This window comes from Mustelus asterias, chromosome 1, assembly GCF_964213995.1.
Source record: "Mustelus asterias chromosome 1, sMusAst1.hap1.1, whole genome shotgun sequence".
Lineage (NCBI taxonomy): Eukaryota > Metazoa > Chordata > Chondrichthyes > Carcharhiniformes > Triakidae > Mustelus > Mustelus asterias.
In genome coordinates this window covers 1,072,890-1,092,449 of record NC_135801.1, presented here as the reverse complement: position 1 = coordinate 1,092,449, position 19,560 = coordinate 1,072,890, and the positions used below count along the sequence as shown (strand labels likewise).

Here is a 19,560-nt window from a genome sequence, read left to right as displayed (position 1 = left end):
ACCAACGCCTCTACTTTCTCAGGAGGCTAAGGAAATTCGGCATGTCAGCTATGACTCTCACCAATTTGTACAGATGCACCATTGAAAGCATCCTTTCCAGATGTATCACAACTTGGTATGGCTCCTGCTCTGCCCAAGATCACAAGAAACTACAAAGGGTTGTGAACGATGCCCAGTCCATCACGCAAACCAGCCTCCCATCCATTGACTCTGTCTACACTTCCTGCTGCCTCAGAAAAGCAGCCAGCATAATTAAGGACCCCACGCACCCCAGACAATCTCTCTTCCACCTTCTTCTATCGGGAAAATGATACAAAAGTCTGAGATCACGACTCAAGAACAGCTTCTTCCCTGCTGCCATCAGAATTTTGAATGGACCTATCATATATGAAGCTGATCTTTCTCTATACCCTATCTGTAACTGCAACATTACATTCTGCACCTCTCATTCCCTTCTCTCCTGTGTACTCAATGTACGGAGTGTTTTGTCTGTATAGTGTGCAATAAACAATACTCTTTACTGTATCCCAATACATGTGACAATAATAAATCGAATCGAAGCATCGTGAGACCACCCGCACTTACTTGATCCTGGATTCTGGATCTTAGAATCTGAGGACTGCTTTCAGTCTCTGTTCTGGCTATGGCTGCCAATGTTACTGCTGGGATTACAGAGTTCATAGCCAATCAGATTGGCCAGCAGCTCTCTGGAGTAGGTCTTCATCCAAGTGAGGAGCAGAAATCTATTCTCCAGCCAATGAACACTCCTCATGGCTGTGGGGCTGCTGTGATTGGTGGGGACACATTTATCACCAACTCTTTGGTGGCAAAGCAGCAAAACCCATCTTTAAAAATCCTCATTTTCTTTAAGTGCTGTATGATCTGTCCTTCCCTCTAACAACATGCCACCTTTCTCTTGAAGCCACAGAGTGTGTCATAATGCTGCTGCCCCCAGCCTCATTGATAAATCTCCCAATTACAGAACTGTTACAAGCAACTGTTCTAACGGATTCTCACTGTTATCTGAAGATAATTGGATATCCATTTATATGTTCCCTTTTTGTAGGAGAAGCAAAACCATCCAAAATTAGTTCACACATTTACTTTCTTCTCTATTACTGCAAAGCAATTTATCCATGTAATTTCACAAGTGCATTAGAGAACGCATTTTACTTTGCTTTATCACACCAACAAATAATTCCCAGTGTGAAGTCACTGGTTGCTGTGAAGTCTTTGCGGTAGCATTAGCACTTTGTTACTGTCAGCATAATTGCTATCTATCTAAACACAGCTCACAGAGTTTTGCAGTGTTTTCACTTTGCACCTGAGATGCATTGAGAATATGAATTTAGAATAAGTTTGCAGCACAGATCTTGCCTTGCAGCAGTCGAAGCTAATCACCTCTGCAAGACAGCAGCTATCTGTCTCCAGTGGGAATTGGATTGAATGCTTTGGGTTCCAGAGGAAGCAGCAAAGCTGGCTCCATGAAGTGATGCCACATAGACAATAGATAGTGACTTATTGCCTGTGACTAACACAACCTTGTCTCATTTCATGGATGGTAATTGGCTCGAGTGCATTGGCCACTTATTATAGATTTACGCTATTGTGTGTAACGTCGCCATCACTGTGGGAATGAGTGCAGATCAATGGGGCCTGAATTCAACATTGTACCTGTTTTTGGATGTAATTTAACAGTAGGAAGGGTCCACTATCAAAGTTCATGGGTTGGGGGAGATCATTTTTGTTGAATCGGAATAGCAGACCCTGCGCCCCCAATATCTACAGCAGGGTCAGTGGCCATGTACAGCCTCTGCAGGTACCTGCTCTGGGCCAACTTCCCTTTCTCCTCTGCACCTGCACATTGAACTCATTCTGCACTCTGTCTTCTTTCACCCTTGCTGTACTGATTAGGGGTGTGTCATTGTGCTTGTAGTTCAGAACACTATGAGATGAGGATTTGTTCAGAGACAATGTTGCTTCCTTCATTCTGTGGAAAGCGGGGAGGTCAAAATGTCAGAGTTTTCCCTCAATCAGTTTGCAGCACAATCATTGCATGGCACTTTGTTATCTTGCTTAAGTTTCCTGTAGCTCAATGTAATAATATGATGGTGGTGGATGATTATCATAGAATCCCTACAATGCAGAAGGAGACCATTTGGCCCATCGATACAGCACTGACTCTCTGACAAAACATAATGTTGGCCCTGACTTTAAGGGATAGCATGCAGTTTCACCAGTCCTTCATGGCTCTCCCAGACAATTATTTAGTGTGGCCTCTTAGTTGCCACTAAGGCGCTATGCTCTCTCATTCCTCCCTCCATCAATGTGCAATTGTTAGTGCTGCCTTGATGGCCATCCTATTTTAATAGATGAACAGACTTGACGCATTAAAAATACAAGAAGCAGTAAAAGCCAGAGTGACCAACTCTAAGGAAATAAAACGGGGGAGGGGGGGCAGTCTGCTGGGGAACATGGGGGGGGGAAGGTGAAGAGGCGGTGCTGGTGAATCTGGGGGGTTGTGGTGTGGGGTTCAGGTGCTGGTGAACATAGCATGGGGCAGAGGGGATTGGGGGCAATGCGCTGATGAGCACTGGTGGAGGGGGCTCTGAGGGGGCTTGAAAAGATAGGAAAGGAAAGAAAGGAGGATGGGTGATGGCATTGGTTAAGGAGAGCATTGCAGTGCAGGAAAAAGAGGATATCTGTAATGCTGCACTTTCACAGACTTCAGCAGAAATACAAAATAATTTATTAATAAGAAGAACTGTACACCAGTACCGCAGCCGCACCTGGTCCCCTACATGTCTCCTATCTAAGGGAGGACTCCACTCCCTGGGGTGATTACCCACTCTTCATCCTAATTGGTCCCCAAGCCAGGTGACCCTGTGTTGTCCTTAAAGGAACAATCACCACAAGTTACCACAATGTCCCAGAGGGTTCAAGAATCAGTTTGGCTTAATCAAAGAAGCAAAAAGGGTGCATTTATATTGCTCGGTGTTGTCTATAGACCACCAACTAGTGAGAAGGATGTAGAGGAATAAATCTGCAGGGAAATTGCAGAGAGATGCAAACAATATAGAGTAGTTCTAATGGGGGACTTTAATTGTCCAAATGTTGACTGGGACAACAGTAGTGTAAAGGATGGAGAGGGGTGAAAATTCCTAGACTATGTTCAGGGTAATTTTCTATAGCAGTATGTGTCCAGATCAATAAGAAAGCATTCACTTTTGGGTCTGGTTCTTGGAAATGAGATGGGCCAAGTAGATCAAGTGTCAGTGGGGAACATTTAGGAGACAGTGATCATTGTATTGTAAGGTTTAAGATGATAATAGAAAAGGATAATGAATAATCCAGAATAAAAATAATTAACTGGGAGAGAGCTGACTTTCAGTGGGGCAAGAACACAGCTGGGCTGGTTAGACTGGGATAAAAAGTTAGCAGGAAAAACCATAGCTGAACAATGAGCTACCTTCAAAACAGGAATGGTCTGGACACAGTCATGGTCTATTCCCTTAAAAGGGAAATGTAGGGCAAACAAATCCGGAGCTCCCTGCGTGAAAAATGAGATAAAACCTAAGATGAGGAAAAAAAAGTGTGCTCATGAGAAGCGTCAGACTAAAAATACAATCGAGAACCAGGAAGAATACAGAAGGTTCAGAGAGGAGATGAAAAAGCATTTTGGAGAAATGAAGAGGGATTATGAGAAAAGACTAGCAGCCAACATAAAGGGAAATCCCAAAGTCTTCTATAGGCAGATAAACAGTAAAAGAGATTGTAAAAGGAGGAGCAGGTCTGATTAGGGGCCGAAAAAGGAATTTACAAATGGAGGCAAAGGGCATGGCTGAGGTACAGCAGGCAGTAAAGAAAGCAAATGGTATGTTGGCCTTCACAGAGAGAGAATCTGAGTATAGGGATAGGGATGCTTTGCTGCAATTGTACAGGGCGTTAGTGAGGCCACACCTGGAGTGTTGTGTGCAGTTTTGGTGTCCTTATCTGAGGAAGGATGTCCTTGCTATAGAGGGAGCGCAGCGAAGGTTTACCAGGCTGATTCCTGGGATGGCAGGTCTGTTACATGAGGAGAGACTAAGTCGGTTAGGATTATATTCACTGAAATGTAGAATAGTGAGAGGGGATCTCATAGAAACTTATAAAATCCTAACAGGGTTAGACAGGGTAGATTCAGAAAGAATGTTCCAATGATGGGGAAGCCCAGAACTAGGGGTCATAGTTTGAGGATAAGGGGTAAACCTTTTAGGACTGAGGTGAGGAGAAATCTCTTCACCCAGAGGGTGGTGAATGTGTGGAATTCACTACCACAGAAAGTGGTTTAGGCCAAAACATTGTCTGATTTCAAGAAGAAATTAGATATAGCTCTTGGGGCTAAAGGGATCAAGGGATACGGGAGGAAAGGGGGGATCAGGATATTGAATTCGATGATCAGCAATGATCAAGATGAATGGCGGAGCAGGCTCGAAGGACCGAATGGCCTCCTCCTGCTTCTAGTTTCTGTTTCTGTGTTTAATAGAAACATAGAAGATATGCTTTGCATCTGTCATTACCAAGGAGAGACTAATCAGGATGTGGTGACAGACAAGAAAACTCTGTCCCCAGAAATGTTCAAAGTTGATAAAGAGGAAGTGTTGAATAGATTGAATGTTCTCAAGGCACTGGGACCGGATAAAGTATATCCAAGGATACTGAAGGAAGTGAGAATGGAAATTGCAGGAGCGCTGGCCATAATCTTCCAGTTTTCTCTAGACTCAGGGGAAGTGCCAGAGGACTGGAGAATTGCAAATGCTATGCTCTTGTTCAAAAAAGGGTGTAAGGATCGTTCCAGCAAATACAGACTGGTCAGTTTAACATCAGTGGTGGCCAAGTTTCTAAAACAATTAATTGGGAAAGAATTAGTAGTCACAGGGAAAAATGTGGGTTGATTAAGAGCCAGCATGGATTTCTAAAGGGGAAATTGTGTTTAACTAACTTGCTGGAGTTTTGGAAGAAGTATCAGAAAGGGCAATCAGAATAATGCTCTTGATGTGATGATCATGGACTTTTAGAAGGCATTCGATACAACGCCACACAACAGACTTGTGAGAAAAGTCATAATGTGGAGATGCCGGCGTTGGACTGGGGTAGGCACAGTAAGAAGTCTCACAACACCAGATTAAAGTCCAACAGGTTTATTTGTAGCACGAGCTTTCAGAGCGCTACTCCTTCATCAGATGAGTCACCTGATGAAGGGGCGGCACTCTGAAAGCTCGTGCTGCCAAATAAACCTGTTGGCCTTTAACCTGGTGTTGTGAGACTACTTACTGTGAAAAAACGTATAGCTCATGGAATAAAAGGGACAATAACAATGTGGATACAAAACTGGCTAAATAATAGGAGTTTTAACAACACCAGGTTAAAGTCCAACAGGTTTATTTGGTAGCAAATGCCATTAGCTTTCCACTCCATCTGATGAAGGAGCAGTGCTCCGAAAGCTAATGGCATTTGCTACCAAATAAACCTGTTGGACTTTAACCTGGTGTTGTTAAAACTCTTACTGTGTTTACCCCAGTCCAACGCCGGCATCTCCACATCATGAATAATAGGAGGCAGAGAGTAAAGGTCAATGGATATTTTTCGGGCTGGAGGAAGGTTTGTAGTGGTGTTTCCCGGGGCTTGGTATTGGGACACTTGCTTTTCCTGATGTATTTAGTGATCTAAAGCTTGGCGTGCAGGGGATAATTTCAAAGTTTGCAGATGACACCAAACATGAAAATATTATTAACTGTGAAAAGGACAGTGTAGAACTTCAAAAGGATATAGGCAAGGAGTGGGTGGATAGGTGGCAGATGAAGTTCAATGCGGAGAAGTGTGAGGTGTTGCATTTTGGTAGGATGAACATGGAGAGACAATATAAAATAAAGGGTAAAATTCATACAGGGCGCAGGAGCAGAGAGAGCTGGCTGTATCTGTGCATCAATCATTGAAAGTGGCAGGACAGGTGGAGAGAACAGTTAATAAAATATATGGTATTCTGTGCTTTATTAATCAAGGAATGGAGTGGGATTTTATGCCCTCACTTGAGCGAGACCAGAAATTTCCACCCAAGGGCAATGGACATTTCTGTTGCCTGCCCCTTGCCCGCTCCAATTCTGTGGCAGGCAGGGCAGTAGCATTCCGGCAATAGAGTACAAGAACAAGGGGTTTATGCTGAATTTATACAAGACCTCAGCTGGAATATGGTGTACAGTTCTGGTTGCCACACTGGGAAGGATGTGAATGCTTTGGAGAGAGTGCAGAAGAGGTTTCCAAATATAGATGCACGATTGAGAAACTTAGGTTATATTGGGATAGTTTGGAGAGGTTGGGACTGTTCTCCTTGGGGAGAAGGCTGAGAGGAGATTTGATAGAGATTTTGATTTGATTTGATTTATTATTGTCACATGTATTAGTAAACAGTGAAAAGTATTGTTTCTTGCGTGCTTCACAGTCAAAGCATACCATTCATAGAGAAGGAAATGAGAGAGTGCAGAATGTAGCGTTACAGTCATTGCTAGGGCGTAGAGAAAGATCAACTTAATACAAGGTAGGTTCATTCAAATGCCTGATGGCAGCAGGGAAGAAGCTGTTCTTGAGTCAGTTGGTATGTGACCTCAGACTTTTGCATCTTTTTTCTGATGGAACAAGGTGGAAGAGAGAATGTCGAGGGGCGCGTGGGGTCCTTAATTATGTTGGCTGCTTTTCCAAGGCAGCAGGAAGTGTAGACAGAGTCAATGGATGGGAGGCTGGTTTGTGTGATGGATTGGGCTACATTCACAGCCCTTTGTAGTTTCTTGCAGTCTTGGGCAGAGCAGGAGCAGATGTTCAAAATCATGAGGAGCTGGACAGGGAGAAAGTGTTCCCACTCATGAAAGGATCAAGAACGAAAGGGCACAAATTTAAAATGATTTGCAAAAGAAGCAAATGTGATGTGAGAAGAAATTTATCACACAGTGAGCAGTTTGGGTCTGGAATTCATTGTCTGGAGGTGTGGCGAAGGGAGGTTCAACTGAAGCATTAAAGAAGGTACCAAATGATTATTTGAATGGAAACAATGTGCAGGGGATGGGGCAAAGGCAGGGGAATGGCACTAAGTCATGATGCTCATCTGGAGAGCTGAGAGACACACGCCAGAATTCTACCGCCCCATCCACCACAGGAATCGGAACGGGCGAGGGGCAGACAATTGGAAGGTCCGTTGACCTCAGGCGGGATTTCCCGGTCTTGGGTCGAGCAAGGCCATAAAATCCTGCCCACAATGGGCAAATGGTCTCCTTCTGCACCATAACAATTCTGTGAATATTCACTCAATAAAGTGAATACGTTCCATGTGCGTTCCATTTAACAACTGATGTTTGCAATCTCAGAAATGTTTGTCATCTTTTTAGCCTGGGCTGGGCTGGATTGTGTCGCAGAATTGGATTCACACCTAAGTTCTGAAACACCCGTCCCTCTCTCTATCTCTTTTTCTTATTTTAAGACACACCTTAAAGCCGACCTCTCTGAACCAGCCTTCAATCATTTGTCCTAATATTTCTTTTATAAGGCTTGGTGTCAGTAAGTTTTTATAATGCTTCTATAAAATTCCCAGGGATCATAGAATCCCTACAGAGCAGAAGGAGACTATTCGGCCCATCGATCCTGCACTGACAAAAATCTTACCCAGGCCCTATCCCCATAACCCCACATATTTACCCTGCTAATTCCCTTGACACGAAGGGGCAATTTTTTTTTAGCATAGCCAATCAACCTAACCCACACATCTTTGCATTGTGGGAGGAAGTCAGAGCTGGAGGTGAAATTTTGTGTTCACCAATAATTCTATATTATCTTAATGTGAATTTCCTTTGGATCTGTTCAGACTAGTGAGGCCTGACTTTAGCTCTGCGCGAGTGGATGGGTTTTGAGTGAGTTACAATCTCACCCTGTGATTTCTGAATAGATGGAAATTGTTGCTTTGCTCAGGCTGTGGTTGGGAACTGTAAAGCCAGTTCCAATGAAGTCACCCATTGAACTAATGGGATAGATTGACATTTTCTGGGCATTATGCATGGACAGAGTCGGGTAGCCCACATCAGAATTGAGTCTGGCATGAATCCACTTACAGAATTCCCATCCACCCCAACTCCAGTGTTCGCTGCCATTCACATTAACAGCAGGAAAGGCGCGTAGATTGCAGGAGGCTGTAGAATCTTTGCTGCTGCCAGTTTTTTCATTCTAGGCTCTGCCTTGGAAATGTTTAATGTCCATGATATAAATCTACTCATCTGTAGAGTGGGATGATGTCAGCACAGTGGTGATACTGTGGTGTATTTTCTCACTGGATTATTTTTACCCAGTGGTATTTGAGGATAAAATTCCCTGGTGGATAATCTCCTAACCGTGTTCATTACATTTATATCTTAAATTTAGGGGCTACCAAAGACATGGGAAAAATGTTGGGTGGTGATGAAGAGAAGGATCCGGATGCTGAGAAAAAGGAGGAAGAAAGATTAGAAGCTATCCGACAAGAAGAGGAAGAACGTGCAGGAAAATACGCTAAAATGGAAGCAGAGCGAGAAGTAATGCGGCAAGGAATCCGTGACAAGGTGTGACATTTTTGGCTTGATTTTCTGATAACAGCTCATATAACCATTTAGAACTGTGCATGATTATTTGATTTGGTGATGTTTATTGATGGTAAATTGCTGATAATTGTTGCATTTTTATTCAGGCTACCCCTGGAACTGCACTCATGTGTTAACAATACCTTGATATGGGACCACTGAGGCTGAGCAAAAAGGTGATGATGATCAAGGCTCTCCTTGTGGCTGTCTGAGGGGGGAGGTGGGCTGAGTGTGGGGTCTGAGGGGGAAGGGTAGGGCCACCCTCATGTCTATGTGGTGTGATGGGAGGGGGTGATCTGTTATGTGAGTGGTGGGGGGAGGGGAGGGAGGATGCCACTCTTTGCTGAGGGGTGGGTGGTGCTCCCCTGGACCCTCAGGGACTAGCACTCCAGGTCCAAACTGGTCATTACCAGCACCAAGGCCCACTTGGTGCATTTCCCACTGGAGAGGCGGGTGAATGGTCCATCAAACTCGCTGATTGTATTACCCAATCGGGGCGGGTGGGGCTGGCAGGGAGCATTGCGATGGGACAACAAATCTGCTTTTTGCCCGATGCTCCAGCCATAGCGATTCTCATCGGCAGCCAGCGGACCCGGAGAACAAGTTTATTCTCTCTGTTTCTCCTTGTCTGCCACTTTTTTCCTTCCCTTTCCTGTTCTTTCCTCCACATATCAGGTATCATGGATTTGTGTTCAATGTACCTCTCAGTGTGGGAGTCCATGAATGTGTGTTCAGAGAAAAAATGTTGCAACAGGGAACACCCAAAAGATGGGTGTAGAGAAGGTGTAAATGGGAATCATATTTCTAGCCCCTGCAATATTTTGCTCTTGTATTAGGGGAGAATAGCAAACTGGATTAAAGAACAAAGAACAATACAGCACAGGAACAGGCCCTTCGGCCCTCCAAGCCCGTGCCGCTCCCTGGTCCAACTAGACCATTCTTTTGTATCCCTCCATTCCCACTCCATTCATATGGCTATCTAGATAAGTCTTAAACGTTCCCAGTGTGTCCGCCTCTACCACCCTGCCTGGCAGCGCATTCCAGGCTCCCACCACCCTCTGTGTAAAATATGTCCTTCTGATATCCGTGTTAAACCTCCCCCCCTTCACCTTGAACCTATGACCCCTCGTGAATGTCACCATCGACCTGGGGAAAAGCTTCCCACCGTTCACCCTATCTATATGCCTTTCATAATTTTATACACCTCTATTAAGTCTCCCCTCATCCTCCGTCTTTCCAGGGAGAACAACCCCAGTTTACCCAATCTCTCTTCATAACTAAGCCCCTCCATACCAGGCAACATCCTGGTAAACCTCCTCTGCACTCTCTCTAACACCTCCACGTCCTTCTGGTAGTGTGGCGACCAGAACTGGACGCAGTATTCCAAATACGGCCGAACCAACGTTCTATACATCTGCAACATCAGACCCCAACTTTTATACTCTATACCCCGTCCTATAAAGGCAAGCATGCCATATGCCTTCTTCACCACCTTCTCCACCTGTGAGGTCACCTTCAAGGATCTGTGGACTTGCACACCCAAACATTGGTTAGAAGGGACAAATCGGAGAATAGGAGTTTAGGGCAGTTTCTCCGAGTGTTTGGAGTTAGGTAGCAGCAGCCCTCAGGACCACTTGTGTTCACTATGTGAAACAATGATTTGGACACCATGCTACAGGGAGCACATTGAGGTTTTCCAACCAACATAGCAGAGGTTCACGCTAGGGTGAACTGTCTGACTGAAGGAAGTATAAATAAAATGATTTGAAAAATTGACTCTCCCTTTTTCCAAACAGCAGAGATTATAGGATAATTTGATGTGTGCTTTTAATAATAAAAAGATGGGAGATGGAATTGAGGAACATAACAACAGCAGGAGGCCATTCAGTATCTTGAGCCTATTCTACCATTCAGTGAGATCACGGCTGATCTACGAGCTAATAGATTCTTTAATAGTTATGGTTAATAACAATCTTTCGATCTCTGATTTAAAATTAATAATTGATCATGAATCAATTGTCATTTGTGGAAGAGAGCTTCAAACTTCCACCACCCTTTACGTGTAGATGTTTCTTCATTTTACTCTTAACAGGTCTGGTTCTAATATTTAAACTATGCCCCCTTGTCCTAGGCACCCAAACTAGTGGAAATAATTTCTCTCTACCTTATTTATTCCCTTTAATACTTTGAAAACTTGGATAAGATCATTCTTTAACTTTCTAGGTATCATTCTAGTAATGAGGGCTTTCAATTGCTGTGAATCAGAATACTGCAGATGCTGGAGAAAGAATCTAACATCTCCTTTGATGAACATCAGCACCACAGTTGCTGAATTCTTCACTATCAACATCCTGAGCTTTATCATTGACCAGAAACTGAATTAGATCAGCCAAATAAATAAATATAATTATTAAAAAAATAGCTAGAGCAGGTCAGAGGCTGGGAGTTTTATAACATCTAATGCATCTTCTGGCTCCCAAAACCTGTTGACCATACAAAGCATACGTCAGGTGTGTGATGGATTACTCTCCACTTGTCTGGATGAGTGTATCTCCATCAATGCCCAAAAAGCTCAACATCATCCAGGACAAAGCAGCCACTTAATTGCCACCAGAAGAATCATCTTAAACATTCACTCCATCCCCCACAGATGCACTATGGCAGCAGTGTGTACCATCTACAAGATGCAACTCACTGTAGCAACTCACCCAAGGCTTTTTTGACAGCACCTTCCAAACCAGTGACCTTTACCACCTAGAACAACAAGGACAATAAATGTATGTGAATGCCACCATCAGCAAGTTCCCCTTCGAGCTATACACTTGAAACTAAATCGCTGTACCTTTATAAGTCAAAATCCTGGGACTCTCTTCCTGACAGTACTGTGGGTGGACTTAGACCAAGTTGACAGCAGTGCTTCAGAAGGCAACTCACCATCACTTTCTCAGAGGCAATTAGGGATGGGTAACAAATGTTAGCCTTGCCACCGATGCTCACATCCCATGAACAAATGGAAAAAAACACATTCTCTGAGCTAACTGTACTCGCTCTGACCCCAGATACTGAACTGTGTTAACTCCTGTTCTGGCAACTCTTCCAATTTTAAACTGCTTATCCTTGTGTTCAAGTTCTGCTTTAGTCTTGCCCCTCCTTACTCCTAAGCTCCTACAGTTCCACACCCTCCAAATTTATGTAGTCCAACAATTTATGTCTCTTGTGTGTCCCAATTTTAATCCTTGGTGGCTGTGCCTTCAGTACATGGGCCCTGAATTCTGGAATCTCCTCTGCCAACCGTACCTCCCTCCAACCCCCACCCTCTCTCTAAATCTCTCTCCTCCTATAAGGGACTCTTTAAGACCTACATCTTTATCATTTGTTTCTAATATCTCTTTGTTGGCTCAGTTTCAAATTTTTCTTGATAACAACTTGCGTTTACAAAGCGTTTTTAACATAAAACATCTCAAGGAGCTTCACAGGAGCATTATCAAAGGCGATACAAAGACAGATGAGCAAAGGTTTGGTCAAAGAATTACGTTTTAAGGAGCATCCTAAAGGAGGAGTAGGTGAGACTGAAAATGATAAAAGTGAAGAAGAAAGAGAAAGAAAGCAATATAGTTGACAGGATTGTCTGATAGCAGCTGCCTAGTGATAACTGTGAGAATTAATGGTAAATGAAATGGAAGTAATTAAATTGTTAATCCTACTGCACATTATATAGAATCTTCTCTAGCTGCCTATCAGTTTTCTCTTATTATACCCTCCATCTCTGTAAAGACAGCCTTAGGCAAGATCCAAGTTAACAAAAGTGCTACAAAGTTGTTGATAGTGACCCAATCACATCCTGAGGAACATTCAGCAAATGGCTGATTGTCAAGCTACAATATCCAGCTCAACAGAGGAAGAATTGAAAGCACATTAAAGCAGCATAACATCAGGTAAAAGAGGAAAAGATGTTCCTTTTCTTTATTCCATTCATCCTGATTCTTTACCAGGTCAAGAAGCCAATTCTTGCATTTTTATGGAACGAGGTAATATCAAGCGAACCCCTGAATGGAAAAAGGAAATGCTGACACATTTTAAATCTTGTCTTCAATAGGATTGGTGGCTGCTCACATTAGGTTCTGTAATCCACAGTCACAATTTCCTTTGCTCTAGCTTGCATCTGGTATTAAATAGGATTCTCACAAATAACCAGCAAGCAAAGAGTGTGATAGAATAGAGATTATCACTGCTCACTGCAATCACCATATTAATGTTCACTCAGTAACAACATATATTGCGACAGAAAAGAGCTGCAGATAAGCTGCAGGGAATGACATCATAAATAATAAATCTGCTGGGCTTATTTCAAAGTAGACAAGCAAATGATTTGAATATTAGGCCATGGGTAAGAATTGTTGTGCATAATTAATTCAAAGCAGTTAGATATTTAATTTTTGACAGTTTGATGGACATCACAAATCCTTCATAGCTGTTTCTAAATGTTTTATTTTTTACAAAGAGCTTTTAAAATTTACAGCAAGGTCTCCAAGGAGTCTGTGTGCATCGTTGGACAAACCCATCGGGGATCTTCATTCCTTCATCCTAACCAGGAGGAATATTGGAGAGTTCAGCGATTTTTCACATCTATTCTCCCTCATAGCTGAAGGACAATGAATGTCCTTTTTGTTGAATTTTATTCAATATTGTGCAGTTATAATTAGCAGCACAGTTTGAAAGTAGCAACTTGGTTGTAATCAGAACATTTGCCTCTGGGCCAATAAATTGTAGGTTTCATCTAATGATTGAGGCCAGTACTGAAAGGGCGCTGCATTGTTGGAAGTATTCTTGAATGAAACAGAACAAGGCCTTGACAATCTGTTCAAGTTCCCATGGCACAACTTCGAGAACAGCAGGGAGTTTATACTCTTTATCCTGACCAAATTTTCTCTAAAAATAGATTTAACTCTCATGGCCGTTTGTGTGCAAATCATACATTGAATTATTTTGTATTGAAATATAGGTCCTGTCTAATTTTCAGGTAATTCATTAAGGCTGGTTGTTGATAATATAATAATACACAATGTTCCATCACCCAGTGTATTTTAAAAGAGTTAACTCTGCCGCTAAAAATATAGATTAAATAATGCAATACCGGTGTGTTAAGTGTTTGACTCGCTCACATTACTAACAGTAACAACTTGCTTCTTTAGCCATTTAGCTCATTGCTCTCACCCATGAACATTCTCATTATCTGCTTGCGCAGTGGCGCTGAGCTTAAGGTGAAGAATAGCATTTGGTATATGAATTTATATGATCAGTTTTGCTATTCAAGGTCATCTTAAAATGATGGTGAATAGAGATTGAGAGAAAATGATGTAAATGAGGAGTATATTCATCTGGTTCTTAAGGATTCAATAAGCTATCTTTAACGGGTTGAGTTTGATTCCAGATTGATAATCTAGTAAATGTAATTTTTGATAGGTGTTACAGGGAACATGTATTAGTGAATATCATATATTTCTCTATAACTGGTCATTCTTCCTGCTTTGTTTTTTAAGTAAGAGTTTTAACAACACCAGGTTAAAGTCCAACAGGTTTATTCGGTAGCAAATGCCATTAGCTTTCGGAGCACTGCTCCTTCGTCAGATGGAGTGGAAATCTGCTCTCAAACAGGGCACAGAGACACAAAATCAAGTTACAGAATACTGATTAGAATGCGAACCTCTACAACCAACCAGGTCTTAAAGATACAGACAATGTGAGTGGAGGGAGCATTAAGCACAGGTTAAAGAGATGTGTATTAGAACATAGAACATAGAACATTACAATGCAGTACAGGCCCTTCGGCCCTCGATGTTGCGCCGACCAGTGGAACCAATCTAAAAGCCCCTCTAATCTACACTATTCCAATATCATCCATATGTTTATCCAATAACCATTTGAATGCTCTTAATGTTGACGAGTCCACTACTGCTGCAGGCAGGGCATTCCACGCCCTTACTACTCTCTGAGTAAAGAACCTACCTCTAACATCTGTCCTATATCTCTCACCCTCAATTTAAAGCTATGTCCCCTCGTGCTAGCTATCACCACCCGCAGAAAAAGGCTCTCACTATCCACCCTATCTAATCCTCTGATCATCTTGTATGCCTCTATTAAGTCACCTCTTAACCTTCTTCTCTCTAACGAAAACAACCTCAAGCCCCTCAGCCTTTCCTCATACGATTTTCCCACCATACCAGGCAACATCCTGGTAAATCTGCTCTGCACCCTTCCCAATGCTTCCTCATCTTTCCTATAATGCGGCGACCAGAACTGTACGCAATACTCCAAGTGCGGCCGCACCAGAGTTTTGTACAGTTGCAGCATGACCTCCTGGCTCCGAAACTCAATCCCTCTACCAATAAAAGCCAACACATCGTACGCCTTCTTAACAACCCTATCAACCTGGGTGCCAACTTTCAGGGATCTATGCACATGGACACCCAGATCCCTCTGTTCATCCACACTACCAAGTATCTTACCATTAGCCCAGTACTCTGTATTCCTGTTACTCCTTCCAAAGTGAATCACCTCACACTTTTCCGCATTAAACTCCATTTGCCACCTCTCAGCCCAGCTCTGCAGCTTATCTATGTCCCTCTGTAACCTGCCACTTCCCTCCGCACTGTCTACAACTCCACCGACTTTAGTATCATCCGCAAATTTACTAATCCATCCTTCCACGCCCTCATCCAGGTCATTAATAAAAATGACAAACAGCAGTGGCCCCAAAACAGATCCTTGCGGTACACCACTAGTAACTGAACTCCAGGATGAATATTTCCCATCAACCACGACCCTCTGTTTTCTTACAGCTAGCCAATTCCTGATCCAAACCACTAAATCACCCTCAATCCCATGTGTCCGTATTTTCTGCAAAAGCTTACCATGGGGAACCTTATCAAACGCTTTGCTGAAATCCATATACACCACATCAACCACTCCAGACAGGACAGCCAGTGAGATTCTGCAAGTCCAGGAGGCAAGCTGTGGGGGTCACCGATAGTGTGACATAAATCCAAGTTCCCGGTTTTTTAAGGACAAGCTATTTTCAATTTAAGGTATTTTTCCTGCACCTGCCTTTGCATTTGCATAATCTGTCCCCATCCTACATCAACTGCCCACTGACAATTTTTCTTTCCTTGTTATGAGGAAGTATGTTATGAGCGGCACAGTGACACAGCAGTTAGCACTGCTGCCTCACAGCACTAGAGACCCAGGTTCAATTCCTGGCTTGGGTCACTGTCTGTACAGAGTCTGCATGTTTCCCCGTGTCTGCGTGGGTTTCCTCCGGGTGCTCTGGTTTCCTCCCACTGTCTGAAAGACATGCTGGTTAGGTGCATTGGCCGTGCTAAATTCTCCTTCAGTGTACCCGAACAGGTGCCGGAGTGTGGCGACAAGGGGATTTTCACAGTAACTTCATTGCAGTGTTAATGTAAGCCTACTTGTGACACAATAAATAAACTTTAAACTTTAAGTACCTAACTCTCACTTAGAATTCTGACCAAAATGCTCCAACTCATTAAGCTTCTAAGTATCATCATGCTGCTAACTATATAAATCTGAGAACTGTGACTGAGTTCCAGTGCAAGGTATTAGAAAAGGGTTCTAGTATAATAGGAAACTTCAAGCTCTCCCTTTGTTTCATTTTAAGTTATATTCTTCTTTCTAATAGTATGAGGCAACCTTCCATGAGGCCAGACACAGGAAATCAAAAGTATAGAAATCAGATGAAGCAGGGTTAGATGATGGGTGATTGTTGGACTAGTGCATGCAGAGGTATGCATTTTAAAATCATAAATTTTGTTCCTAGTTGTAAACTTGTCATGCTGTAATTAGACCCGCCTGCCACTGCATGTACTGGAAGGGAGATTGGAGTGTTATTAAGGCCAGTTTCCTTTGGAAATGTAGGTATAGGATTTTTAAATGGAGTGTGCACAGGCACAAGACATTGAACATTGTCTGGATATACGCCAGATTCCCAGATTACTCCAGCAGGAATACATCAGAACCCATTGGAAGTTGGCAGAGATTCAGTGATATGTAGTCCTTCATTTCTGGGATTTCCCTGCAGTAACTCTGCTCATCTCTTTGGCCTAAGCTTTTAATATTTAGATTCATCCATAGCACTAAATTTGCAGAATGGGAGAGAGTCTATACTCAGAGATGAAGCACTAATTGGGAAAAGTTGGTGTATCCCAATAGGCTGTTTCAAATCTCAGCTGAGGCTGGAATTTAAATGCAGGCTTTACTAAAGATTTAACATTCCATAAAACCTTTATCCTAAGCGATATTCTGTCATAAAGTCTACATCTATGAAGAGATCAATCATTGAACCATGATCCCAATAGAGCACCAGTCAGGAAACTGGGGCTTTTTCTATTCATTCACAGGCTGTGGGCAACACTAACAAGGGCAGTATATATTGCTGATCCTAACTGCCTTTTAAATTGGCCACTGGGCCATTGCAGAGGGCAGTTAATAACAGCCATATTGCTGTGGTCTGGATTCACATCTAAGTCCAGACCAGGTAAGGACAGCAGATTTATTTCCCTAATGTACATTAATGAACAAGTTTTTTAAAACAACAATCCGGTGGTTACATAATCTCAATTAGCTTTTTATAAGTTGATCTTTCTCTACATCCTAACTATGATTGTAACACTACATTTTACACCCTCTCCTTTCCTTCTCTATGTACGGTATGCTTTGTCTGTTTAGCGCACAAGAAACAATACTTTTCACTGTGTACTAATACATCTGACAATAATAAATCAAATCAGATCAAATTTCAGATCTTTTCTGATGAACTGAATTTATTTTCCCAGATACCATCTGCTAGAATTTGAACTCATGATTCCAAATCATTAATCTAGGTTTCAAATAACATCACCACAATGATCAAATTCCCTTTTACCACCAAGGCTTTCTGTTCTGAGAATATAATTGAGAAATAAATCTAATATTAACAATGAGTCAGAGCATTTAGCCTTTAAGTGGAAAGGAAATGTACACCCAAATTTATACTCCAAAAATGGGTCCACTTTTTCATAATTTTAGCGAAGTTATGTATAAAACTTTAAATGTTGTCTCTGGTGTGTCCTTTCTTTGGTATGCTCCTATTATTAATTTATATCCTGTCCTTTGGCAGCGTCTTTTCTCAGCACAGTCATCTCCCACATATATAGCAGTGGCATCCAACTCAATCTCTTCACCAACAGAAACTCCAAGGCGACAGCATCCAGCTGTCTAACAAATCGTGGATGTGCCAAAATATCTTTCAGTTTAACTTGACAGAACAAAGCTCATCCTATTCATTTCTCACTAGCACCTCATACCTTTACAGCAAATTCCTTATTTGCCAGATCCAGTTGTAACCCATTGTACATGATCTCAACATATTGTTTGACCCTGAGCTGTGCTTTTTTATTCAATTTCTGGTCTATTGCCAAGGCTGTAGGCCATCTCTAGAACATGCCCACCCATGCTGAAATCCTCATCCAGCCCTTCATTATCTTGCGGTCTTGAGGTTTTCCCTCAGGGGCTTTCTTTCTCACCTCTCCACTTCTAAACGTCAATCAATCTTGAACTCTTCTCCCACACAAAGGTTGGGATCTTACACCCGTTCCAGGTGAGGGCTGGCAGGTGGGGGTCATAAGGTCAGATGGGATGGCAGGGATGTTGTGCAAGTCCTTTAACTGCCTTTGCTGGGCCAGTTGAGGCCCTTAAGTGGCTAATTAATGGCCACTTGAGGGCTCCTCCTGCCACTACTGGTGTTTAGGACTGCAGGGGCTGCCCACACCACAAGGTGAGGCTGCTTTGACTCACTTTTGAAACCCACTTCCTTGCTGTTCAATGTTGGGAACTGGTTGCAATCCCAACAGAGCCCACTGCTCCTGGAGACATCATTCAGATGGAGAGTTGTTGGTCATTTGACTGGTCAGCAGTACTCAGAGGCCGGGCTTCCTCCTTCACTCATGGGGGCAAAAACCATGACCTTAACTGCCCAGCGGCCAGAGGCTGTAAAATTGGGTTGCAGTTTACTGCCCCTGTGGAGGTAGACTCACCCCTGACCTTTCAGCCAGGAAGTGAGACTGTCGCTTCCACAAGGAATTCTGGCCAAGGATTCATTGCTCCCTATAGCAATGTCAGAATCCTAAATCAAAGCCATGCTTCAGAATCCCGGTCCTTCTGAAAGTAGTAAAAACACCTGAACTCCCACCTAATCCCATGAACAAAGAACAAGGAACAAAGAAAATTACAGCACAGGAACAGGCCCTTCGGCCCTCCAAGCCTGCACCGACCATGCTGCCCGACTTAACTAAAACCCCCTACGCTTCCGGGGACCATATCTCTCTATTCCCATCCTATTCATGTACTTGTCAGTACATGACGCCCCTTAAAAGTCACGACCGTATCCGCTTCCACTACCTCCCCCAGCAACGAGTTCCAGGCACCCACTACTCTCTGTGTAAAAAAATCAGCCTCGTACATCTCCTTTAAACCTTTCCCTTCGCACCTTAAACCTATGCCCCCTAGTAATTGACTCTTCCACCCTGGGGAAAAGCTTCTGACTATCCACTCTGTCCATGCCTCTCATAATCTTGTAGACTTCTATCAGGTCTCCCCTCAACCTCCGTCGCTCCAGTGAGAACAAACCAAGTTTCTCCAACCTCTCCTCATAGCTAATGCCCTCCATACCAGGCAACATCCTGGTAAATCTTGTCTGTACCCTCTCCAAAGCCTCCACATCCTTCTGGTAGTGTGGCGACCAGAATTGAACACTATATTCCAAGTGCGGCCTAACTAAGGTTCTATAAAGCTGCAACATGACTTGCCAATTTTTAAACTCAATGCCCCGGCTGATGAAGGCAAGCATGCTGTATGCCTTCTTGACTACCTT

At 43.0% G+C, this 19,560-nt stretch overlaps 1 protein-coding gene across 1 annotated transcript in view; it reads left to right on the top strand.

Moving 5' to 3' along the window:
- cplx1 (complexin 1) overlaps positions 1–19,560 on the top strand; it is a 79,693-nt gene that overhangs the window by 48,291 nt on the left and 11,842 nt on the right. Inside the window, exon 3 of the mRNA XM_078203323.1 lies at positions 8,440–8,615. Within this exon, the coding sequence (XP_078059449.1) occupies positions 8,440–8,615 (176 nt within the window). The remainder of the gene's footprint in view (positions 1–8,439; positions 8,616–19,560) is intronic.